This window comes from Austrofundulus limnaeus, unplaced genomic scaffold, assembly GCF_001266775.1.
Source record: "Austrofundulus limnaeus strain Quisiro unplaced genomic scaffold, Austrofundulus_limnaeus-1.0 Scaffold36, whole genome shotgun sequence".
In the NCBI taxonomy this organism is placed as follows: domain Eukaryota; kingdom Metazoa; phylum Chordata; class Actinopteri; order Cyprinodontiformes; family Rivulidae; genus Austrofundulus; species Austrofundulus limnaeus.
The window spans coordinates 239,304-264,636 of record NW_013952438.1 but is presented as its reverse complement, the minus strand read 5'-3'; the positions used below and the strand labels follow the sequence as shown (position 1 = coordinate 264,636).

At 40.9% G+C, this 25,333-nt stretch overlaps 1 protein-coding gene across 9 annotated transcripts in view; it reads left to right on the top strand.

The window, feature by feature from the left end:
• The window catches only part of LOC106516218 (probable E3 ubiquitin-protein ligase HERC1), a 48,240-nt gene that overhangs the window by 19,679 nt on the left and 3,228 nt on the right, over positions 1 to 25,333 (top strand). For 3 of the 9 annotated variants that reach the window (XM_014006452.1, XM_014006455.1, XM_014006456.1), the window contains exons 33-79: positions 78 to 175; positions 614 to 706; positions 894 to 1,061; positions 1,145 to 1,384; positions 1,469 to 1,552; positions 1,810 to 2,038; positions 4,051 to 4,339; positions 4,732 to 5,522; positions 5,730 to 5,943; positions 6,528 to 6,697; positions 8,087 to 8,170; positions 8,773 to 8,959; positions 9,051 to 9,178; positions 9,285 to 9,493; positions 9,607 to 9,866; positions 9,986 to 10,038; positions 10,136 to 10,330; positions 10,471 to 10,639; positions 10,724 to 10,973; positions 11,723 to 11,939; positions 12,025 to 12,302; positions 12,425 to 12,552; positions 13,270 to 13,397; positions 13,688 to 13,915; positions 14,199 to 14,326; positions 14,584 to 14,783; positions 14,883 to 14,997; positions 15,138 to 15,269; positions 15,877 to 15,975; positions 16,048 to 16,221; positions 16,307 to 16,591; positions 16,663 to 16,728; positions 16,840 to 16,965; positions 17,039 to 17,177; positions 17,274 to 17,455; positions 18,414 to 18,569; positions 18,667 to 18,789; positions 18,967 to 19,069; positions 19,649 to 19,818; positions 20,405 to 20,543; positions 20,632 to 20,801; positions 20,925 to 21,094; positions 21,722 to 21,887; positions 21,984 to 22,060; positions 22,141 to 22,393; positions 22,525 to 22,677; positions 24,048 to 24,353. In XM_014006452.1, the coding sequence (XP_013861906.1) occupies positions 78 to 175; positions 614 to 706; positions 894 to 1,061; positions 1,145 to 1,384; positions 1,469 to 1,552; positions 1,810 to 2,038; positions 4,051 to 4,339; positions 4,732 to 5,522; positions 5,730 to 5,943; positions 6,528 to 6,697; positions 8,087 to 8,170; positions 8,773 to 8,959; positions 9,051 to 9,178; positions 9,285 to 9,493; positions 9,607 to 9,866; positions 9,986 to 10,038; positions 10,136 to 10,330; positions 10,471 to 10,639; positions 10,724 to 10,973; positions 11,723 to 11,939; positions 12,025 to 12,302; positions 12,425 to 12,552; positions 13,270 to 13,397; positions 13,688 to 13,915; positions 14,199 to 14,326; positions 14,584 to 14,783; positions 14,883 to 14,997; positions 15,138 to 15,269; positions 15,877 to 15,975; positions 16,048 to 16,221; positions 16,307 to 16,591; positions 16,663 to 16,728; positions 16,840 to 16,965; positions 17,039 to 17,177; positions 17,274 to 17,455; positions 18,414 to 18,569; positions 18,667 to 18,789; positions 18,967 to 19,069; positions 19,649 to 19,818; positions 20,405 to 20,543; positions 20,632 to 20,801; positions 20,925 to 21,094; positions 21,722 to 21,887; positions 21,984 to 22,060; positions 22,141 to 22,393; positions 22,525 to 22,677; positions 24,048 to 24,353 (8,522 nt within the window). Of the gene's footprint in view, positions 1 to 77; positions 176 to 613; positions 707 to 893; positions 1,062 to 1,144; positions 1,385 to 1,468; positions 1,553 to 1,809; positions 2,039 to 4,050; positions 4,340 to 4,731; positions 5,523 to 5,729; positions 5,944 to 6,086; positions 6,131 to 6,527; positions 6,698 to 8,086; positions 8,171 to 8,772; positions 8,960 to 9,050; positions 9,179 to 9,284; positions 9,494 to 9,606; positions 9,867 to 9,985; positions 10,039 to 10,135; positions 10,331 to 10,470; positions 10,640 to 10,723; positions 10,974 to 11,722; positions 11,940 to 12,024; positions 12,303 to 12,424; positions 12,553 to 13,269; positions 13,398 to 13,687; positions 13,916 to 14,198; positions 14,327 to 14,583; positions 14,784 to 14,882; positions 14,998 to 15,137; positions 15,270 to 15,876; positions 15,976 to 16,047; positions 16,222 to 16,306; positions 16,592 to 16,662; positions 16,729 to 16,839; positions 16,966 to 17,038; positions 17,178 to 17,273; positions 17,456 to 18,413; positions 18,570 to 18,666; positions 18,790 to 18,966; positions 19,070 to 19,648; positions 19,819 to 20,404; positions 20,544 to 20,631; positions 20,802 to 20,924; positions 21,095 to 21,721; positions 21,888 to 21,983; positions 22,061 to 22,140; positions 22,394 to 22,524; positions 22,678 to 24,047; positions 24,354 to 25,333 lie in introns of those variants that run through there. The other 6 variants (XM_014006458.1, XM_014006453.1, XM_014006454.1 and 3 more) reach the window with 6 other exon arrangements.

The following is a 25,333-nucleotide window of genomic DNA, read 5'->3' as shown; positions in this document are numbered from 1 at the left end:
TTGCAACAGTCATCATCGTTACATACATAAAGACTTTTCCGTTTAGCTCATACCGCCTGTGTTTCTGTTTGTTTTAGGATCTCCCTGCTTCCAGAATCTCCGCACAAAGCTGTTGGCCTTCCATGTTTTAGAAAGAGTCTTACCTGCTTGTTCTGAGCCTGTTTATATTCAACAGGTGTGTGTAAAAAAATATTAATATAATAAGCAAGTCAAGTACCTCATTGTCAAAACGAGTTAGGAAATCAGAATCAGTATCAGTTTTATTGCCATTGTCAATGAACAGGATTCACAGACTAGGAATTTGCTTCGGTGTAAAGGTGCAATTGTTATCAGATATAACAAAAGAAGATAATACAATGGATAAAGGAAAATTATAATAAAATATATAAAACATATGTTCACCAGTTCAATACAGTATTCGGAGGAGACAATATATTTGGAGTCGTGCAGGTAGATCCAATGATAAAAGTGACCAGAAAAACAATACTGTAGTCAGAGTTGTGCTGCTTAAGAAACCAGTGATAAAGTGGCCAAGGCAGAGTTTTAGAGTCACGTGTTCTCAGTGATTTAATTGTTTATTTAACTGATGCATTTTTTTCCATTTTCCTTGTAGATTGTTAAGCAACTCTTCCAGCTGTTGTCTGTTTACATGTGGGAGGAACCACTTGCTGAAAGAAACTGTGAGGAGACAGAAAAAGAACCAGTGGTAATATACATCTTTTTCATATTTATATAGTGCACTTTAACTAGCATATGCATTTCCGTTTTACTTTACTTTTTTGCAGATAATGAAATTATAAAAGTAAATAATTGTTGTGTTTGCACAGTATCAAATGACCATTTTTTCCGTTAATATGTAGCATTAAAATGTGTATCTTCACCTTTTTCTTCAGAGTACTGGTGGCTATGATGAATGTATCCCCATTGGAGATTTTTCCTTCGATCCAAATAAGCTAATGTGTTGTTTTCTGGAGAGCGGGAACATCCTCGCGCATGGTTCAGGTGGGAAAGGTTATGGCCTGGCCACCACAGCCATCACCTCTGGCTGTTTTACATGGAAGGTAAGAAGTCTCTTCTGTGTCCGAGCAGATCAGCACCGAGAAATGATCGGTACTGATTCGACTCGTTCGACCTGTCTCCGCAGTTCTACGTCACCAAAGAGAACAGAGGCAATGAGGGCACGTGTATCGGAGTTTCACGCTGGCCCGTCAGAGATCACAACCACCATACCACCACCGACATGTGGCTGTATCGCGCTTATAGTGGCAACCTGTACCATGGAGGAGAACTGGTCCGAACACTTCCCTCCTTCACCCAGGGTGACACCATCACCTGCATCCTGGATATGGAGGCTCACACCATATCGTTTGCAAAGAATGACAAGGTTCGACTAGATATTCAGTCAGTGCTTGTAACTTTTCTCAGATTAGATGGTGTTTTCTAACAATTTTTTTACTCATCTTTTTAGGAGCCAAAGTTAGCGTTTGAAGGTGTGGTTGCCTCTGAATTGTACCCATGTGTGTTGTTCTACAGCAGTAATCCTGGAGAGAAGGTGCTTTATATCTTCTGCAGTTAAATAATGTGTCACAGGAAAATGCCAATATCTCTTTTAGTAGCAATTTCACACTACAAACTACCAACTTTGCACACTCCCTTTTATTTAGCAATAGCATATTTTACAGTAAAACAAGCTTTTAATGAATTTGTGCAAGGATTACCAACATATATAATGCAGAAAACCTTTTTCATCTGTTAAGAGGAATCCTCAAAGTTCAAATTATCAGAACATTTCCAAACCATCTGTTACAGGTGGCACTACGTGACCTTCAAATGAGAGGCATGCCCAGTAATCTCCTTCCTGGGGAGCCTCTCTGCAGCCCTCGAACTACTGTGCTGCTGGAGTCAACGGTGCAGCTGCTGCGGAGGCTCCATCAGTGTGAAAACTGGTCCTCGCACATTAACCAGCACATTCTTTCCCACTTGGAGCTCATCAGTGTTCTGCTAAGAGAAGATGGCTCGGGAAGTTTTAAGGACTCAGGTCAGACAGGAAATGATTATTATAGCAAATAAAACACCTGGTTTTGAAAGTTATTTTTTAACAAGTGAGTAGTTTTAAAATGTTTATTCATTTTTGCAAAGATATGTATTACAAACCTCTTTTAATAGTTTGTATAATGTATATTTTCTTATTTAAGAAAAATATTGAAAGAAGAACATACTTTTTTCTACGGAAGAGGAATTTTATTTCTACATATTTCTCCTATCAGCTAACGAAAACAAAATGCCAGCAAAAAAAGAAACTTAAGAAGTTAATTTAGTTTGTTTTTCATGTGCTGATTTGAAGCTCAAGTAGTTTTGTTTGTTTTTCATGTGCTGATTTGAAGCTCATGTGTACACGCGACTTCGTGCCGAGTTTGCATGTTTTTCCTGTGCACATGAAAAACAGACAAACAGAAAAAAAACATTAATAATTCACGTAGACTTCATTAAGAAATTTAACATCCACTTTTGTTTCTCTTTACCCTGATATGGAGATGATTGGTCCCATTCATCCTGCAATATCACAGATAGCCACCAGATGGTTGTTCTGAATTGTTTTTGACCCATGTTTTGACCATACCAACTTCTTCAAAAGGCTAAGACAGGTCATCATGGTCTTGTTAGTTGCTCTTAAAGGGATCCATGATTAGTTGTAACATTAGACTTTATTTGATAAACATATATTTTAACTGTAAAATAAAGACTGTAAAAATACTGTAAGCTGTTTAGTTATGTAAATTTTAAAAATATATATTTTAACACGGACGGAGCCATTTTATTTACATGCAAAGCATTCTGGGTAAATGATGAGGTGGATAGGTCCTCGGTGTGAGTGAGTTATATCCACCCCGCAGGTTAATCTTGGACAATATCTGATGATCGACTCTTTTAAATGAAACCAGAGAGCGTTGACAGAGAGGAGAAGGTAGAAATGACTCAGTCTGTAACTGAAAATATGGATGGAGGACAACAGAGCTGCTTCATGGAAGAAGAACCTCAGCTTAGCCTGTTAGCCTTCACGCTAATGCCGACACTATATTGCCTTATGTGTATTAGCTTGGCGCTAGCGCGACAAACAAGCTAAACTGAGGTCCTCCATTCATATTTTCAGTTGCAGGCTGAGGACCTCAGTGAAGAGAGGAGAATGTGTAGCGCTGAGCTAATACATACAGTATATATGGTGATGGCGTCGGGGCTAATGCTAAAGCTAACAGGCTAAGCATGGGTTCTTCTTCCATGAAGCAGCTCTGTTGTCCTCCATCTATATTTTCAGTTGCAGGCTGAGTCATTTCTACCTTCTCCTCTCTGTCAACGCTCTCTGGTTTCATTTAAAAGAGTCGATCGTCAGATATTGTCCAAGATTAACCTTCAGGGTGGATATAGCTCAATAGCAGCCTCACACCAAGGACCTATCCATGTCAACATTTACCCAGAATGCTTTGTATGTAAATAAATTGGCCCCGTCCATGTAATTTATTTATAAACTTTTAGTTTAAAAATTATAAAAACTAAACAGCCTACAGTATTTTTACAGTTTTTTATTTTACAGTTAAAATAAATGTTTATCAAATAAAGTCTAATGTTACAACTAATCATGGATCCCTTTAAATAATTTAGTAGATTACTATTATTATTATTTTTAAGTAAATACACTTTTAGTAAGCTTTTAACTGTCAATTTTAAGCTCCATCTTGTTGGACAAATAAAGTGTCTAAACAACAACTACTAGTTTTAAAAGAGTTTTTTTTATATACAGTATACAGAAATTAATAGTTAAACCTTAATTAAGATACATATTGTCTCAGCAATTTCCAGAGACAATTAGGTTTCAGACTACAAACAGCTGGTTCAAAGAACAGATGGAGGAAACAGACAGTGACTGTGCTTTAAATCTTATTTAACTAAATTGAGTCCTGATGTCTTATTTGAAGATAAACACAGATGAGAAAGATTTAGGAAATATGCATAAAATAAGAATTTTGGTTTGATTTTTCCTAAACCCACCTACAGGCCTCGGTCCTCCATATGCTGAGAAGGAAGACAACGAGAAAGAGGTGTCCGGTGAAGAAAGCAAGGAGATGCCGGCTCACTCTCCGTCCCTGTCAGACACCAAGCTGACGACGCTCTGTGCTGACGTGTGGCCGGTCCTGGCTCTGATCGGAGGAGTCGACAGCGGTCTGCGTGCCGGAGGTGTGTGCCGGCACAAGCCCAGTGGGCGCAAGGCCATTCTGCTCGGGGTCCTGAAGGAAGGAAGCTCTCTGGCCAAGCTTCAGTGGGAGGAGGCCGATCTCTCTGTCAGGTATCGTGAACACACACACACACACACACACACACACACACACACACACACACACACACACACACACACCTGCCCCTGATTTAAAGTGTCTCTGTGTTTGTTTCTTAAACTATTATTCTCATTAACCCCCATCAAACTATTCTATTCCTCAAATGTTGTCTTCTCAGTCCTTTCAGTGTGATATTGCTCTTATTCATTTTGTTTTTTAGTGTTACTCATTTTCTCTGTAATTTTTCTAACATTTTGCTTTATTTTCACCATTCACCCTCCTGGTTTTACTTTCTTCTTTCTTCCTCCTCTTCGTTCTCAAACCCATAACTCCTCGTTGAATTCTCCCCGATGTCACTCCATGCTGTATCTGTGGCTTCTTCCCGTCATTCACAATAACTAAGCTCCATGAATTCTTGGTCACCCAGCGACACGCCGATCACCTCGCTGGAGCCCTGGGACACGTCCCGCTGCGATGTCACCCGCCTCGGAGGCCTCAAGCCGGCAGTGTTGTTAGATCTGATTTATTTGATGGGGCTGCTGGAGGAGGAGGAGGGCTGGCTGGGGGCTCACCCACCTCCCAGACGAAAATACTCCGAAGAGATCCTGAAAGAGGATGAGAAACCAAGCTGCCCAGATGAAGGTGTCCCAGAAGATGGGAGGCGGCTATCTGAAGATGAAAGAAAGAAGGCGAAGGATCAGAAGGTGGAGACGGACCAGTTTCCATCAGCATCATCACCCCACAACACCTCAAAAACAGCTCACCCTCAGGAGCCGACCGGTTTAACCCAACCTCCCCAAGCATCCCAGCCCTCCAAAACAGATTTCCTTGCACTTGAAATGAGAGCAGTTAGGGTCTCATATCTTCTTACTGGAGGTTTGAAAACGCTGACAGTCATTTTTACCTGCGAGAAGCTTTCAGATTTGCTTCTAGTGCCAAAACCCGATCCTCCGTGTCCCTCAACGAGTCCCCTCTCCAGCCCCACCCCTGACCAGGTGAAGGCCAGTAGTAAGCAATGGGATGAAAATGCTGAGCTGAGGTCAGTGCTGCAGTATGTGGTGCAGAGCATGGTGAAATGGGCAGTTAGACCCTGTCCTATCAAACAAACTGTGACTCTTGCGGATTTGGAGAGAGCCCAAGTCATGATATACAAGGGAGCCCTGAACAGACTGCAGGACGGCAAAGAGCGAAAAGGTATCAGGATTACATTTAATACGCTGCAAACACTGTTTTAGTTTTGTCGCCATGTTGCAGAGAATGTTGGACTTTTTTAACTGCAAATATGTAATTATTTATTTAATCAATTATTGACAAAAGATGCCGACATGCGTTAAAAACTGCCTTTTAAGATTTGACTCAACAAGACTCCCCTAACATGTATCATCCACTTCCAATTTGCAGAATCAGGTCGTCATTTGTCCTCTCAGTCCATTTCCAAGTCCTCCAGCTCAGTGTCCCTGTACAGCGCAGGATCAGAAGGCACCGCCATCTTCGGCCAGTCAAACAGAGTCTCTGCCTCGTCCTCGAATACCGACCTGGCATCATCTCTGCCAACAAACCTGCAGGTTGATGGTCTTGAGAATTTCAACCCCTTTCTTCCCATCAGCCTCCTCCAGTGAGTAAAAAATGACCATTGTAAAAACATTTTCATATGATTTAGTTTGAGGAATTCAAACGAAGATGGCGGTCCAGTTGTGAGAAACACATTGAATGGTCATAAACTCATTATTTAGTTATCACTGTTACTGATTGCTACAGATCTGAATCTTTTGGCAGTGGCAGTTCTGAAGTCCAGGGAGTGGGTGAGTTAGGAATTGCTGTGTATCGAAACAGAATGAAAAAGGTTTAACTCTTGTCTTTAACTTGGGCTGCAGCCACATGCTCGCTTCTTGTCTTCTAACCAAGTCAACCTAGTGTCAGCGAGTCTCCTTTTGTCATAAAGTTGATGAGTACAGATGCCCTCAAGGGAGGAGATGAGATGCTTTTGACAAGAATAAACTTTCCAAAGATGAAATCGTTTCACTAAAATTGAAATAAAATTGTGATTTAGTAAGTTTTAAGCAATAAATCAGATCAAGTTAAGCCTCTGAATATTTAATGTCTCAAATGTTTTATGAAAATAAAAAAAATACAAAACAGTTTTGAATGGCCCCGCTTCTACTGTGGTACTACTTTAAACTTTATCTCCACCTCCTCTAGGCACATGGTGCTAACTCGGTTCCCCACTCTTACGGGCCTGGTTAGCGCTCCCCCAGTGTTGCACCCTTGCTTCAGCTTTGCCAGCTCTGCTTCTTGCGATGCCTTCACAGAACAGCAGACTAGCTTCATGGAACCAGGTCCGAGCAGCACACAGGCCAGAAGCAGCCTGGGTAAGAACAAGGGCAGAAGCTTCCATAAGGTGGGGGAGGGAATGCCAGAAACATACAGGGGCATTTAGAAAAAATAATAATAAAAAAATCATTTATCACAATAAATATATTCAGATTTAATGATATTTTTGCACTGTTAAGTGTAGTTTCATTTTTTATGTGGGCTCAGCATTTAACAACTTATAACTCCATGCTGGCTTCAGACTGAACCTTAAATACAAGCTGAAAATAAAAACTAATTGTTCTGCATTGCAGTAAGTTATTAAGCAGATGAACTAAATGAAAATTGATTCCTGCATGGTCTTAAATGTTCAATCACAGTAAATATGCCACTCAAAACAGCATGTGTTTTGACCTGTTGTTGACACAAATGCATGCATAAATCACATGCTTGAATGGCACAGTTCTTTTTGTCATTGTTGATTAAGTTGGTGTCACTTTAAACCATTCTAAAAGATGAACAAAATTTCTATGTTTTTAAAGGGGAAATATCATGCAAAATCCACTTTCTTTTAGCTGTTAAATACATGTTTTTGTGAACTTGGAGTCTCTAGAAATGCAGAAAAGTTGAGTTTAGTCTCTCCTGATGCTGCAAAGATATCTTTATAATCAGTTTGGGTTATATTTTTCAGTCCGTTCATTTTGCTGTATTTTTTCATTACATTTTCTGAACTATTGCGACACAGAATTAGCTGCAAAACTTCTAAATATACATAGACTTCCAGCTTACCAGTTTTGTGAATCCGTGGTTCTTCAGGTTCTGGCTCTGGGTCAGACTCTGGCTCCAATATGTACGGCTGGATGGACAAGTCTTCCGTTGTTGACATCTTTTTAATTCATTTGTTAAAAAATGCTTTTGCACTGTTTGTAACTCTGGTGTAACTCTGCTATCAAACTAAATTAGCGGAACGAGTGGAGTGGACAGTGATCATTTGTGGTGAAACCTGGAAGGTGTGGGATGTGAAGCACCTGATTTGAACTTAAAGAGACAGCAATAAAACGAGTTGATCTCAGACACAGATCAGAACAGGGGTGAGAGAGGGGTTTGTGGAGTTACAATAAGGAGGACTTCAGATCAAAGCATTGCAGTTCCACTTTATACAGACCCCAACTAAAAGATTTAAATGTGAAAAGGAAGCATTTAAAAGCATGATATGTCTCCTTTAAGATAACATATAAGTGTAATTTTGATATGAATAAAGAGCTAAAATTAAGTGTTAGGAGCTTACTAGAAATGACCACAAATAAAGACAATAAAAAGTAAGAAATGTATCTTATTTAGCACCTAAATTTTGTTTTAGTAAGCATTTCAAACTGGAATTGTGGACTTGTTTTTGTTTGTTTCTTGTGTTTTTGTGTACCTTTTTTTATTTTCTCCTCAACCACCAGAACGGACACAAATGTTTGTCACCAGTCGCTTGCTAGAAATGGGATTTACTATGAGACATATCTACTGGGCCATGGAGGCAGCAGGTACTGCTTTATGTGGCGTATCTGTTGCCACTTTTTGCTTCGTGTGCTTTTTATGTTTTACATTTCCTATCCATTGTGGTCATGCATTCCAATGCTATTTGCAGTTATAAAAGTTTTTGTATTTATTAGTTTTCAGACTTCAGCTCTTGAGTTGTCAACTGTAGAGCAAAGAGAAAGTTGCGTTGAACATGTTTTATTTTTGATAAAATTGGTTGCAAACCTTTTCACAGATTTCTAAGCCAGCTGATTTTGTCAAAACGAGTGTATAATCGTATTCTTTCACAGAATGGTAAAAAATAAAGATGCATGCCACAAATGTAGTTAATGTCCATGTAAATTTGTGAAAATACATGATTTTTTAAAAATTCTTAAACAATGTTTTCATCCAAACAAATGACAATTTGGCACTATCTTTTCTTATCCAAATTTTACGCCTATCTCACAGGTTTTACACCAACACACTATTTCTTTAAACAAATTTGTCCTCTGATCTTGGGTCTTGTATTGTAGCCTGGTTTTCTGGGAGTGACGATTTAAAAACACACCCCTTCCTGATCCATCTTTGAACTCTGACAGTTTGTTTCCCCTGTGGTCCCTCCCAGATGTAGCAGGTGACTTGGACTCCCAAACCATCGAGGTGTTAGCCAGCTGGATGCTGGAGCACCCCCTGACTGATGACCAGCAAGCAGCTGGGTCACCAAGACCCGAGGGTGCTGCCGAGACCCCGTCCCCAGATGGGCCCGAGACGGTGCAATGTCCTGAACGCTCCACAAGCCAAACAAACGAAAGGTTTCTGAAGCAGCTTATATGTTCTGTTAGCTTCTCACATTTCTGTGGTGTCGTTTTTGGTTTGATGCCTCAATTACACGAATGTTTGCAGCCTGTTGCCAGGACTCGACTGGATAGAGAGAGAGAACTTCTTGGATGTCCACCTCACTAGAAACAGACCTCCCCCAGCACGGCGGCGGCGTTCAGGACCTACTCAGAGGACATCCTTCAGAAGGGCAGGTCAGAGTCTCCACACAGGAACATAAAAAAGCAATAGAAATGACTTCAAAACCCAGCTCTTGCTCAAAATAACACCTAAGCATGCATTCTCATTTAAAACCATCAGACTTGCCATCGCCCAACCCCCTCCCTCAGCTGTTCCAACAGCACACAGTAGTCAGTGATTGGCCAGAGCAGGTAGAATTCCACCCTTTCTCTGCTGAGGAGGAATCAGAGCTGGGCTACATGGACGACCCGTACCACGAAGAAACGTACGAGGACCTGCTCACGCCTTCTTTCTTCAGTTTGGAGAGAGACACGCTTCAGATTGTGGAGGTGACCCAAATCAGCGTCATCAAAATATTTATGGATTCATCACACATATGTTGTTTTTTTATATCATAGATAGTGAAGCTATTTTTATTACATTCTGAAATGTTTTTCTTCAGGCTGGAGAAGAACACAGTCAGATGGTGAAATGTGAGCTGTGCAACACCTTCACCCTGCAGTTTAACAATCACATCAAGAGGCGACACCCAGGTTGCGGGCAGAGTGCTGCTCGCAAAGGCTACGACAGCACCGGGGCTTATGTTGACGTCTGGTTCAAAGGAGAGTGTGGCTCCAACTTCCCATTCTACCTGCTCTGCAGCTCCTGCAGGGAAAAATACCTGACTGCTAATTCCAGCGATCCAAACTCCAAACATGAAAGGTATAGAATATACACAGAGTATCAGAAATAAAGGAAAATCAAGTGACTAATCTGTTTTTTTCACTCGCATTTTCTAAAAATATATAATTTGTCGCTGTTGCATCCTGATTATGTTGCAGGATCAAAGGGCTGACATCTGATTTGATTGGCCAAATGGATAACACATCAGATGGTAAGGAAGATCATATTTGTTGCAAAGACATTTCTATCGTTTGATTTTTGTGCAGATGTGTTTTAGATATTTTACATCATGATTTGTGCTTTTGCAGATGACTGGGAAATGAGCCACCAAGATGAGGAGGACACAGACAAACTGACAGGACTGGAGGATTTCGGGGTCCTACTGAGACCACTGGGGCTGACAGAAAAAAAACCGATACCAGATCCCATTTTCTTTACTGAACCCGATCCACTTGGTGCTCTAGTTTACAGCTCATCCTCTCCTACAAGAGCTGCCTCCAAAAGTATTATTTTCTGTTCTTAAAATATTAACATTTTTTTTATTTATTACCTGACGTCTTTAAAACATTTAATATAAATTTTCATACGATATTGCATTGTCTTCTATCTGAAGATGGTATACATTGACACATGTTTTTGTCAGTAGGTGGTGCTCATGTTGAGCAGAAGTCCTCTTTGAGCCTCGGGCAGCAGACAGTATCTCTGAGGGACTCGCATGATCGACTGAAAGCTTTACGGCGAGTCACGTCCACAGCACAGATTTTGCTGGCGTACAGCATGGTGATGAGGGCTCTGTCTCAGACCGCCTCAAGGTAAACTTTTTTTTTTTTACAAAAGCATCCGGTTTATCTTTCCTCCAGCAGGCGGTTTCAGCTGTTCTTTGTTGTCTTTTTCAGCGCATCAGTACGCAGCCAGTCTAATGGACTGGAGTCCTTAGGGCTTGCAGATATCCGTACCCTGGTGCGTCTGATGACTTTAGCTGCAGGGGGCAGAGCACACGCCTGTGTGGACCATCAGCCAGGTGGGAGGGGACTGATGACAGAACCCAATGACTCCTCCTGCCTCAGCTTTCTGACCTCAGCCATCGGCAGCGTGGTGTCTCACAATCCTGCTGCTTACAGGCAACTGGTGGAGATATGTACTCAGGTTAGGCTTTTTCTGGTAAAATGCAGACACTTTGTTTATTTGTTAGAACTCGGTGGTGCCATTTAAAGCCCTCAAAAGGTCATCTACATCGCCAAAACTAGTTGATATGACACAAAAATCACAACTTTCCTGATAGTAGCAACACATTTCTGATAACTTTTCTCATTGTCCTGAGGTGTGTATCCCTGCGAGTTTGCGACTTCTACTTCCTGTGTACTACAGCCATGCGTAACGTCTGATGTAATTACTTTGTGTAGCCTGGTTGATTCGCCCCGAGGCATTTGATGGAAACATGTCTGATTCGCATTTCTTCTTTTTTTTTCCCACTTTTTTGTGACTTTTTAAAGTTCACTCAAAATTCAAATGAAAATTGGACAAAAACACGGCTTCAGTGAAACCTCACCTTATCGCTGCAGCAGGATATTGTGTCCATTTAAACAAGACTAAAACCAACCAAGAAACATGGAGCAGCACAGTTTTGGTGCAGCCAATGTTTGTTTTTTTCCTCTCCAGTTATAGATATTTATTTTTATTAACTTTTATTCAGGCAGGTAATCTTAAAAACGGCAGTAAGTGAGTAGTGCCTGAGTAAATCAGTGTTTTAAAAACTAATTATACATGTCATTTTGCATTTAGTGAGTAACCTGTCCTATTTCAGTTGCTGAACAAGCAGGAAAACTTTTATTTTATTTATTTATTTATTTTTTGCTGTTGTTTCACTTAATTTAGGTTATTGTTTTTTTCTTTAGGACCTAATGACAGCAGCTACAGGGGTGAACATTGGAGCCATCACTGAACCACCGCCGAGAACCACTTTAACAACTGCAACCCAAGGCGTCCTGCAGCAGAGGGACCATAGTGACCAGACGCCTCCAACATTCCTGGTCACGCAGCGCCTGGTGTCCCTGCTGACTGAGAAGAGCATCCACTGCTACAGCCCTGACAGAGCTGAACACGAAGCTAATGGTGAAAGTGACTTATATTTGATTCATTTCATTACGCTTGGTAATTCCTTTCAGTGTCAATTATCATTTGTGTCTGTTTGATCTAGATGAAGGAAACCAAGCCAGATGTTCCTCGTCTTTGCCTCCTTCCCCATCACCTCACCTGAGTGCCAGAGTAAACCCTCTGGAGCTGGCGAACGCTTTAGCAGCATGCGTCCTGTCTGCACGACTTACCAGTAAGCATAGGCAGTGGGCAGCACAGCAGCTGGTAAAGGCCTTGGCTTCTGCGGGTAGAGAAGGTCCTAATCAACCTCAAACATACAGTGACCTGGCTGGAGATCTGCGTAAATGTCCTCTTAAGAGGCTTGAAGGACATTATAACAAGGTGAGTTTTCTTGAACCTGCCAATAATTTGATCAGCGACACATTTTGATGGTTAACTTTTTCCCCGTCAGTCACAAGGAATGTTGGAAAAATGTAACCATTTGTGTGTTTGTGTTCGTACAGGTTGCCAGCTGTGCTTGGAACAGTGAGCAGGGTTTGCTTGCAACATGCTCTCAAGATAAAGTGGTGCAGCTGTGGAGAATCAGCCAAAGCACTGTGGAGTTACAGACCACCTTCTCCTGCATTGCCAGGTTATTTATATCTGCGTATTTTAGTATTGCTTTGTACATGCTTTAGTGTTATGGTTGTTGTTAAATGATCTAATGTGTAAACGCCACTTTCTGGGTTGTTTTAGTCAATGTAACAAACTTTAAAGGGGGGCAGGTATTATGCAGAATCTACTTTGTTTTAGCTTTATATTATATTATTATAAATCAAATATTCCCTCATCAAATACATACCCATTGTGTTGCTTTGACTCATTCATGCATGTTTGAGAAATCCTGTAATCTCCTGGGGTAGCCATGTGGAGCTGCATAAATGCTTGCTGCTACAAAGCACTGCCTATTTGTGCAAAGCGCTTCTTATTTACACATAAGCTCCTCGCTCCTGCCCCACAGAGCACCCCTCCCCTGAAGCATTGTTGTGAAGATGTGCTGAAGTGAGAGTGTCCGAAACGGTAGGGGGTTCTTAAAGAGACAGAGGCCAATTTTAAGGCATTTAGACGGGCTATGATGTAAAAATTTTTTTTGATATATACAGAATTTTCATAACGACTTGAAGGTGACAGTTACTTGATTGTTGTTTAGATTTGAATTATGTGCCTGGACAATACATAATCCCCCCCACCCCCTATATTACATGATCATCTGGCCGAGTAGTTGCTATGAAATAAACTGGTCTACATCTAGTCTATGTAGTACACGTGGGTAAAAATTCACAGTTTTTCTCATGTTGATGCTTTCCAGCAAGGTGGATAGAGCAAGCAATGAAAGAGTTGCCAGATGTCAGCACATGTCTCCTGTGTACTGGAGCAGTGGGGGGAACTTTTTGGCTGCCCCTGAAAACAAACACATCAACATCATGAACATCAGAGGTCAGTTTATTCGTCCTTTAAACTTGGTTCAAATTTTAGATTTAATGTCAACAATTAAATTGTCTTATTCATACAGTACTTGTGTTAATTTGGTATATACATTATTTAAAATGCCTAAACAGCATGTAAAGTGGCAAACTACCTGCTTATGCTGAATCTAGAACTCAGGTTTAACTTCAGCCTTTACCACCAAAAAATGTCAAATTATGCACGATTATTGATATAATAATAATAATAATAATGGATGTAGTTTGCAAGCTGATGAGACTCCTTTCTACTTTTTTTTTCAGGGACTCTCTGTTATGTAGAAGTTCAAAGTTCTCGTGTCACAGCTCTTTGCTGGGTGCAGAACGTCAGCTTATATCTGCTGGATCAGTCCACCGCCCACAAGAGCAGAACCTCTGAGAGCCTGCTGGTGGGGCGCCTGGATGGCTCCCTCTGCTGGCTACAAGTCACGGTGCAAGATCTGGATCTGCAGGTGAAGAGGACTGAGCTGAGCCACTGTTACAAGGAAGAGGGTAAGGGAAAAATCTGGAAACTGAGCATAAATGTCTGAATAAACAAATGTGTTTCTTTGTTCAGTTAAAAGGTTGGTGGTACTTACACCTGTAATGGTTTAAATTAGACTCTTTGTCAAGTCAGTCCCTAAACTCTTTTCCAAAAGAAACCATTAGCTTGTTTTTACTAAAGTAACTGCTTGCGAGGTCTAATTTAGATTTAGAGATTTACTAATGAGATAAAAAGCTCTTAAAGAAAGGGAAAGCATACTATTCACCTGGATTAATCTCTTCATTTGCTTAGCTCCCTACTGCGTAGCTTGGCACACAGAGGACAAGCCTTTTGCAGTGGGTTATACCAGTGGGAAGATCCTTTTGGCCACAGCTGAGACGTATGAAAACACACAGCCTGTGGTCCTGTCGCTCTTCCAGGTTCGTTGCACAACTCACATTCGCTGTAACTGCGTTGTATACTAAAAATAAATAAATGATAACAGACAAAAAAAAACTGTATTGATAGAAAGTTTTCTGGCTACTTAAAAAAAAAGCTTTTTGTCAGTTTGAAGCGATTCTTTTTCTTCATCACAATTCTCTGCTTTCTCTCATGTTTTACCCACTTTCTGAACAACTTGGCATATTTTTCCTTTGATGCAGTAGACAGCTTGCCTGTCCTTTGCTTCACTTTATAGGACAGTGTGAGTTCCCTAAAATGGGATCCCACTGGACACTTGCTGCTATGTTTGGGGAGGTCAGAGGTGGTGAAGATATTGGGACGCTCTGGGGGCACCTGGGTGACCCTGCACTCTCTTTACCACACCAGCACTGTTAACATTGCAGAATGGTGCTCGCTAGCTGGCAGAGTACCCAATCCTAGGCTTATGATGGCTGTGTGAGTTTAATTCATTTCTTTTTTTATCCTCACTCTGAATGGACTTGTCCTTATTGTAGCATTAAAACAAAACAAAACTTTGATCTTATGTGTCTGCAGAGGTTGTCAGAATGGCTCTGTGTATGTTTGGACACTACCACAAAGTGGAACTACTGTGTCCCTGCCAAACATCCTGAACAGCCCCCCAAGCCAGGATAAACACAGTGAAGTCCAGGTCAGTTTGGATTTCCTGATGGAGCTTTTCTTGCAGCTTTATTGTCACAAATACTGTGGTTAAATATTCATTCTCCAAATTACTATTGGAAACATACAAATTTATAAAATCAGCTTACTGGCTTCTTCTTTATCTTTTAGCAGGACGGCGCAAAGTGTGCCTTTGTACTTCATGGCCATATCACAGCAGTGAAGTTGCTTTCGTTTTGTTCCAGCGGCCTGGCTCTGGTTTCTGGGGGGATAGGGGGCCTGCTGAACATCTGGTCTCTGCAGGTAAAATAAAACTTCACTGCTGCTGCACATCCTGCTGAAAAATAATAGTGTGTTCAGTTACTTCGATATGTGTAGAGGGCAAGGGAACAAATGCAGAATTAAGACTTGAATGTTATGCGTAAGCAAGAAATGCATGCAAACCAACCAGTTGGGGCCAGTTTCAGACAATTTATCTCTGCAAACGACCATGAGTCAGGAAGTTCAGTCACTTAAATAACGTTTTTCTTCCGGGTCTGGCCACTCCCTAGAGGCAAGCTGTCATGTTGATTGGGTGATCTTCCTGTCATGTGACCAGACTCTTAAACAACAGAAAACTGAGTCCTAATGTTATAATATTTATGTGTTACAAATGTTTCAGGCGTGTATTAACTAATGATGTTGAAAGAGCACACTCTGTTTGAAATGACTGACATGACACTCAAAACAGACTGTACATCACTAAATCACATAAAAATAGATTATTTTGCAAAATAAGTTATCAGAACATATCCTAGTTCTCCTAGAAATAAAACCGTGTGTGATGCATTTAAAAATCAGGAGTAAACAGAATAAATTTTCCTTCACTGGCTTTAAAAATATGTCATGCCTGTCATTTTATTTCCTACAGGATGGTTCCGTGTTACAGACCACTACTGGACTAGGTTCAGTTGTCAGCTCCACTTGGATACCAAACTTAGGTGTAGCTGCTTGTTTTGGGAGGTCCAAGGTAATGCAAATAATTTATAGACTTCATACATTTTCTGTACTTTTGCTTATTTTTATGGACGTTGTCTTCCAGGATGTTTTGCTGATCTGCTGCACCCCTGACTGGATCAGTCAAAACCACGTGTTGGCCTCCTGCCGGATGGTCCTCAGAAGCCAGAACATCTTGGGCCTGAATCTGGCACCTTGTTTGGCAGTTTTCCTGGAGAGGCTGCCCCTGTTGTTGCAGGAGCAGTACGGCTATGAGCGGGTCTTTACCGAGACTTCTAAAGTTGATTTAGAACTGTTTGGGCTTCATCAGCTGAGACGTGTTTCTGTGTGTTCTGTAAACGCAGAGCCACGTGGCAGCTGGCGATCAGCTCGTCCACAGCGCCTTCCTGCAGAGTCTGGCCTCCCTGGCTGTTGGTCTGTCCTTAGAGAAACATCTGGGCTCTTACCCACGACCCCCGCATCACACCTACCCCGATGCTCAGTCCGTCCCGTCGGAGTGGAGCTGGCTGCTCACCTATGCCACCACTGTCCGCAGTGCAGAAGCTATTGCCAGTGGGACTGCCTTCCCTGAATTCTTCGTTGTTTCTGAGTTTCAGGAGGTGGAAGACTCTAACGTTGTCAAAGCACTGGTGAGAGTTGTGACTGCATTTAGTGTAACTGGAGGTATCCAGTTGATTCAAACAGGTTGCTTCTCTTCCAGGACAATAGTAAGTGGAGTTTCAATATGGACGAACAGCTGATGTCATGGGCCACAAGCAGACCGGAGGTAAAAGTGGCCAGTTTTATTTACCTGTGCATTTCAGCAGAGGTTATCAAAGTCCAAAAGCTACAGGGATTTAAAAATGTTAAATAAACTTTAATTTTCTGTGTTACGTAGGACTGGCAAGAAGGTGGTAGGAGTGAGGTTTACCTTTGGGGGAACGGACGATATGGACAGTTAGCAGGAATGGGAACAAACCTCATGATCCCTACGTTGTCTCCATCTCTGTTACAAACACAGCAGGTGTTATTTCTACTTGGCATCTTATCTTTGCACTAGCCACAGCTTTGTAATATTTATGTATTTTGTTTTGTAGGTGGTGTGTGGTCAGAACTGTACATTTCTAGTTCAGTCCAGTGGATCTGTTTTGGCTGTAGGTGAAGGACAATATGGCAGACTGGGCCAGGGGAACTCTGATGACCTCTTTGTTCCCACTGTTATTTCTGCATTTCAAGGTACATAATGAAGAACACAGCTGAATTATTGTTTATTATTAATTTTCTTTTGTTTTCAATGTCTGTGTATTTTCCCATAATTAAATCTGTGGGCAGGATATGTGGTGACCCAGCTGGTGACATCTTGTGGTTCGGACGGACACTCGATGGCACTGACAGAAACTGGGGAGGTATTCAGTTGGGGAGATGGAGATTTCGGCAAACTGGGCCATGGCAACAGTGAAAGACAAAGGAGACCTAAACAGATAGAGGCCTTACAAGGAGAGGAAGTCATCCAGGTACATTTCAGATTAGAGCTAAAGCCTGTTTTTTTTAACATCTCATCAGAAACTGCTGGACCGCGTAAGTGAATCAAGAAGATCTAAGAATTTATTCAAAGCTTTTCTATTTTGATGTGACATGTTTTTCAGCTTTATAAATATGTGACTTGAATCAATCAATCATTTGGGATCATTCAAGTATTGTACACATAAAACTAAGGCAATGTTCACAGTGCAGGTCTTAAAGTGCCTGCGACATCAATTTTTCATAATAAAAATGAATGTATTTTTGGAAGGATAACACTGACAACATATTGTAAAAAATGTTTCATTCAGCTGAGATGAGCGGTTGTTGAGATATTTGCATGTGGAGTAAGAGGAAGTGATGTCAAAGGGGAATGTGCATGTGAACAGAGCGTTGCTAAAATGGCTAACAACACAGACTGTAGAGAAGAATCTGATGTTTCTTTGGATTATTTTAATCACTGTCGTAGAGAGATGAGGAGGAGTCAGAGTTCAAATAATGTTTAAATAAACAAAACCAGAAAGCTTTATGTCTTGAAGAGTTCCCCTTTGATGTCATTTCCTGTTTCACTTTAGCTAAGCCAAATTCAAAAGAAAATATGCCAGTTATATGATACAAAGGGTAAAATCACATGTATTATGGCAAGTTTCTTAAATATAAATATATTTTCTTTGACTTTTTGTATTTCATGGATATGCATGTCACAGGCACTTTAATGCTCATTTTAGATTTTCTTCTCAAATCCAATTTTTTTATAGAGGTGGTGGTTTTTAGTTTTATAAGTCGTTTATGGTCTAAAATAAACTTTTTAACCTTTTCCAGTATTTTCCATACAAAATAAAAAGGTCAAAACATAATCATTGCTATATTATTCTTTTTTAGAATTTAAAATATACTGTATACAGTATAAATCTGTTACTACTTTGGTTGTGCTCTGCCTTCTTTGTTTAGCTGGCTTGTGGCTTTCGGCACTCCGCCGTGGTCACAGCAGATGGGAAACTCTTCACCTTTGGCAGCGGTGAATCCGGTCGTCTGGGTCTAAGGTCAACGTCCAACAAGATGCTGCCTGAAAGGGTGACTGCACTGGAGGGATATCATGTCGGACAAGTAGGCAATGAGCATTCTGTGTTTTGAATTTTATTTAATATTCTACTCTCCCTAAATAGAAAAAAAGAAAACATTCAAATTCAATTCTGTTTCTCAGGTGTCGTGTGGTCTCAACCACACATTAGTAGTATCTTTGGATGGCATGTTTGTGTGGGCGTTTGGAGATGGGGATTATGGCAAATTGGGAACTGGATCGTCCACAGCAAAGTATTACCCTCAGGTATGTTAACACTAAAGAAGACTCCCTGGAAGATGAAATACAGTTTGTTTATGTTAGTTTGTATCTAATTGTTACCCTGTAAGTGAAATACTGCAGTTTAATACACAGCCTGATTGAAACCTCTTCAGTAGAGCTAATGCTATACATTGGTGAAGGTTTGGTTGTTTTTATTTTTAGAAAGTGGAGCAACTCTGCAACAAGGGAATTAAGAAGGTTTGTTGTGGGACTCAGTTTTCTGTGGCTCTGGCCTGCGATGGACATGTTTACACATTTGGACAAGGTATGTTTTATTGTGAAAGACACGTGCAAAAAAGAAAGTGCTAAATATAATATTGGTTTCACTCATTTTTAATTGTTCTAGTGTACATTTACTTATTGTAACTTTAAAGGGAACAAAACATAAAAGTTATGATGCATATATGATAGTCAGCTCTAGCTATAAGTAGAGCTTTTGCTTTAAGGTTAAACATATTAAACATTTTTTAAAGTTAATAATAGCACAAGATTTGAGTAATTTACAGTAAAAGTGCAAAATTTGTAACTGTAAAATGTTTACTTTTTTCCTGAGAAAATTAGGCCAGGAAACCTATGCTTTTGTGTTGAAAAGTGTTTATATTGACGTTAAAGGTTTCCATAAAGTTCTTGTAGACATAATTGTTTTACATTTAAATTGCATTCAATTTGCACGTGTACAGTCATTCTTTGCTTGTGTGCATTATGTTTTTTTATTTTTGATTTACCACAGAACATCAGGATACATCACCCATTTTCAATCTTAGTTTGCATCATTTAAACTCTCCACAAAGTCAATAAAATATGAGAGCATTTTTTTCTCTTTGTTATTTTGTCCATCTTTCAGAGCGTCTGATTGGTCTGCCCGATTCTATGCTGAAGAATAAATCCAGCCCCCAGGTAGTGCCTTCACTGGAGGGGGTGTTCATTGAGGACGTAGCTGTAGGTTGTGAACATGTGCTGTCTCTGTCCGCCACTGGAGACGTTTACGCATGGGGCTGCAACAGCGAAGGACAGGTAACCAACGCCCACCATCAGAACATGAAACACGGAGAAATCGAGAGGGAGCTTAAACTGCGTATCAGTGGAACTCTTCGGACGGCCTAGATAGACCTTGTTGCGATAAGCAATGAATCGATTGCATGATAAGTTAAAATGAGGTTGATAATTTTAATTTGCCTTCTTGTTAGTTTTCTTCATGTATTTCTTTTCTACTCCTCAACATAGGGAGGAGTGAACTCAGGTACATGCCAGGCTCATGGTCTCGTGACTTCGTAGCAAGAGACCCCGTGAACAGACTTTTAGTCAGAGGAGGACCTTTGGTTTTCTGATGCCTTAGCTAGCGATTCCTCAGGACGCATTCAGGGCACTGATCCAAACCTTGGGTTCCATTGACAGTTGTTTTTTTTTACCCTACGTAAATTTTGTACTTGAACTTCCGTAAGCAGGGGAGAAGTGGTGGTGTGTATTAGTATATTAGTTTAAAATGGTCTCCAAATGATATTATCATTCATCGCAATAATTTCTGAGACAATTCAACATCCTGCAAAATTTGTTATCGTGACAGGCCCAGGCATAGATTTATTTTACACGTGTTTTTCAGCTTGGTCTGGGACACTCCAATCCAGTGAAGGAGCCGACGCTCATCACTGCCCTCCAGGGGAAAAACATTCGACAGATCTCTGCTGGCCGCTGCCACAGTTCAGCGTGGACAACCCCCATTACGCTGATGAAAAGCTCAGGTACAGTCTCACAGGATCTGTGCACAAAACTACTCTAGGAAGAACAAAAATAACAGATCCGTGATCCTGTGTTTCTTTTTACTGGCAGGCAGCTCTGGACATGTTCAGCTGGGCCTTCCCCAGGCTGTCCCTCCCCAGTACAACACTCTGAAAGACTGCAGCCCAGACGTCCTCAGCGTGCGTCTCCGAGTGCTCTACCACTTCTCTGATCTCATGTACAAATCCTGGAGGCTGCTCAATCTGGACACCAAGAATCCAGTATGTTTAACCTCTTTTCTCTGTAAAGATAAACTCACATCTGCTGCATGGAATTTCTTTTTTCTTTTTTCACTGTAATTCGCCATTATTCTATGTTTCATTGCCCTTTTTTCCTCTGTTCAGATGTCCACTTCACGCTACAGTTCAGGGACTGCAGCCATCATCCGAGGTGAACTCCGAGGGCTACTATCACCCAAGGTCAACACTCTGCCTCTTGTGCGTTCAATCAGCAGGACAATGACCCAGGGCAAGACATATGGGCCGCAAATCACAGTGAAACGCATTTCCACAAGGTAAAGAAGATGGCAAAAAATAAATATATGCAGGAAACAAAATAAGAAGGAGCCAGAATAGCTCACTATATGATTTTACAGGCTTATAAGACTTTCACATAACATGGTTGCATTATTTAAATCTCCTTAGTGTACTTTAAAGTGCCTGTGACAGGCATATCTTTCAAATACAAAAAGACAAAGAAAACATCTTTATATTTAAGAAACTTGGCATAATACATATGATTTTACTGATTTTTTTTTCAATTAAATGACTTATTTTCTTATGAACTTGGCTCAGCCAAAGGGAAACAGGAAGTGACATCAAAGGGGAGCTCTTTAAGAAAGAAAACTCCCATGTCTTTGTTTATTGAAACAGTATTATTTGAACTCTGACTCTTCTTAATCTCTGTCCGACAGGGACTCAAAATAATCTAAACTATTGTAGCAATTCTCTGTTCACATGCAAACATTCCCCTTTGACATCACTTCCTGTTACTTCACATGCAAACATCTCAACAACTGTTCATCTCTGCAGCATGACATTTTTTTTTTTGCAATATGTTATTGTTGTTACCTTTCCATAAGTGCGTTCACATTTATCACGAACATTTGATGTCACAGGCTCTTTAAACTGTACTCCCACAGAGGGCGTTCGAGCAAGCCCATCTTTGTGCAGATCGCGAAGCAAGTGGTGAACCTGAACCCCCTGGAGCTGCGGCTGCCGTCACGAGCCTGGAAGGTGAAGCTGCTGGGGGAGGGAGCTGACGATGCTGGAGGAGTGTTTGATGATACCATTACTGAGATGTGTCAGGTAGGATTAAAAAGCACACCTCTGAGAGTAACAGAGGCTGTGAACTATGCAGGATTCAACTTGTAAAGGGAATTGTTATAATATGTTCTGCTCCAGGAGCTGCAGTTTGGTGTGGTGGATCTCCTCATTCGTACCCCCAATAGCTTTGCAGACGTGGGCTACAACACTGACAGGTACACCATTTTTAGATTGTTTTCATTGTATCTGATTGAAAAATGAATTATCACCTCTAACTGTCTGCATAACCTTTTAGGTTCTTGCTGAATCCTGCCGCGCACTCAGAGGATCACATGATCCAGTTTCGCTTTTTGGGTATCCTCATGGCGGTGGCCATACGCACCAAGAAGCCTCTGGACTTGCATCTGGCTCCGTGGGTGTGGAAACAGCTTTGTTCTATGCCACTGGGAGGACCTGACCTGGAGGAGGTGGACCTGCTCACCTACCGCACGCTCCAAGGCATCCTGCACCTTGAAAACAGTGGAATCACTGAGGATAATTTCCATGTGGTGAGCAGAACTAAATCTGTGCACTCTCAACTCATCTTAATATAGTTTTATTTTCTTAGCTTTAAACTGATGAGTTTGCCAACATTTTCCTTCACTAATCTCACTTCTTTTTCTGTACTCCCCCTTCATAGATGATCCCGTTGGATTCCTTCATGGCCCACAGTGCAGATGGAAGGCTGGTACCTGTGGTTTCTGGAGGTCAGAACATCTCCCTGACTTTTTCCAACCGGACTGAATATGTAGAGAGAGCTCTGGACTACAGACTGCATGAGATGGATGCACAGGTTTGAGCAGTTAAATGTAGTTACAATCCCTTTGTAGTAGGTGAAACCTATAAAAGTAATCAAGAAGCATACAAAAATGTTATTATAAAACTAGAATACTTTTTTCTGCTGTTAGAAAAACAAAAACAAATCATATGCTAAATTATTCTGCAATCAATCTCCATTATAATATTCATCCAAACTGACTGTCAAAAAAATACAACTAATCAACAGATGCAGGTGAATCACTAAAAAATACTTATCAGATAATTTACAACAAAACACTTTTAGTATAGGTGTTGACATCAAGCAATATCAGAAAAGAAATATAATTTTATAAAATCTGTACATACAGTAGCCCCTTTACCAAAGCTCTAATGAGAAGTTTTCAGATCCATTAAAACAGAGGTTCTCAAACTGGGGTCTGCGAGCCTTGTCTTAAGGGGTCCTCAAAAGATTTCAGTAAATTGTTAATTTGGTTTTTATTTTTAAAAAATACATATGGGGAAAATGCATTAGTGAAACAAACATACTAAACCAAACAAAATGTAATATTGCCATGGCATTTAGGGGTTAAAATAACACTAAATTATTTTGCATTAACAGCATGGGCTTTACGAAGGGGTCCCTGGAATTTTTTCACTCTTTAAAGGGGTCCCCAAATCCAAAATGTTTGAGAACCCCTGCTTTAAAGTACTCTTTTTTTAATTAAAGTTAGTTAAAGTTATTTATTTTATGATGTGACACTAATTATTCACAATAAACAGTTGTTTGATATGGATTCATTATGAAGAGATGGAATTAATAAAGTTTCGTATTTACAGGTACATAATTAATAAGATACTTTATTTTATCCCTTTAACTTAACTGTGATTCAATGCTTCCTGGGGCTGTTATTCTTGACAAAAGTATTTAAACTTTTATGTAAAAAGTACGTGTTATTCTTTTATTTTTAATACATTTAAAAATACACTAAAACTTTCCAACTCTGATCAAATAAACCAACAAATTTAGCCATTGAGGTGAAATGAATTAGATTTTTTGTAATGCATTTAAATTTGGATTTACTTTAAATAAACAGACCAGGCTCATGTGACCAAAATCATTTTAAGAGTAGTAATAAACGTTGTCCTGGGACCACAGTAACTCTGTGGTTAGGGTCTCCTAATTAGGTTGTAGGTTCGAGCTCAGGTTGCATCAGGAACAGCGTAACTGCCAAATCTTCTCAGTGAGTTTGCTCACTGTGGTGACTCCTGCAGACGGGAGCAGCCGAAAGAAAAACCACATTAAACTTGGTCCTTCCAGCGTACCGAGTCTGCCGACCAGTCCTGACGGCCTGATTGCTGTCGTCCTCAGACGTTTCAAGGCTGAGTTTGTTGTGTTCCAACCAGGTGGACGCAGTCAGAGCGGGCATGTCCACCATCATCCCCGTGCCCCTCCTCTCCCTGCTGACGGCTCAGCAGCTGGAGCAGCTGGTGTGTGGCCTGCCCGAGGTCTCCGTGGACGTGCTGAAGAAGCTGGTGCGTTACCGCGACATCACCGAGAGCCACCAGCTCGTCGCCTGGTTCTGGCAGAGCCTGGAGGAGTTCACCAACGAGGAGCGGGTGCTGTTCCTGCGCTTCGTCTCCGGCAGGTCCCGGCTGCCGTCCAACCCGGCTGACATCACACAGAAGTTCCAAATCATCAAGGTTGACAGGGTGAGTCATCGCTGTTACTGCTGCACAAATCCACATTTGTTTGGTTCTAGTAAGTAAGTAAAGCGCCTTTCACAGACATTAAATCACAAAGCTCTGTACAGTAAGAATCAATGATAAATTATTCAAAGAATAAAACAACCATTAAAAAGCACGATAAAATCATAATATTAAAGCTTGGGAAAATAAAAGTATTTTCAGTTGCTTTTTGAAAACCTCCACAGAGTCGGCAAAATGAAGCTCCAGGGGTATACTGTTCCACAGGCTCGGGGCCACCGACTGAAAGGCCCTGTCTCCTTTAGTTTTCAGCCACATGCATGGAACAACCAGAAGATTCAGTATTTGGTTCTCCTCTAGTATCTACTTTTAGCTGAGATTTTAGCTATTAGTTTCTGTAACAACAGATAGTTTATACAGCCTACCTTGGCTCCATGTTTCCCAGCAGCATGCCAGTATTTCAAATTCAACATGTCCCCCGACATAAAACTTAAAGGGGCAATATCATGTAAAATCAACTTCGTTGAGTTTTATATCATGTTATCATGTTATACTTTCATAAAAAACATTCATGCATGTTTGAGAAATCCTGCTGCGTTTTTAGGCAGCCATGCTGAGAAGCAAAACGACAGGTGGGGACCAGAAACGCCTTTTGGTACCAGAAACGCCCCTGGGACGTGTCTTTAAGCCGAACTTCCTCATGGCAGAGCGCACTCTGTCCCCCTCCACACACACCCTGACAGTTAGGTTTCATTGAAAGTGAAACCTAACTGTCAGGGTGTGTGTGGAGGGGGACAGAGTGCGCTCTGCCATGAGGAAGTTCGGCTTAAAGACACGTCCCAGGGGCGTTTCTGGTACCAAAAGGCGTTTCTGGTCCCCACCTGTCGTTTTGCTGCTCAGCATGGCTGCCTAAAAACGCAGCAGGATTTCTCAAACATGCATGAATGTTTTTTATGAAAGTATAACATGATAACATGATATAAAAC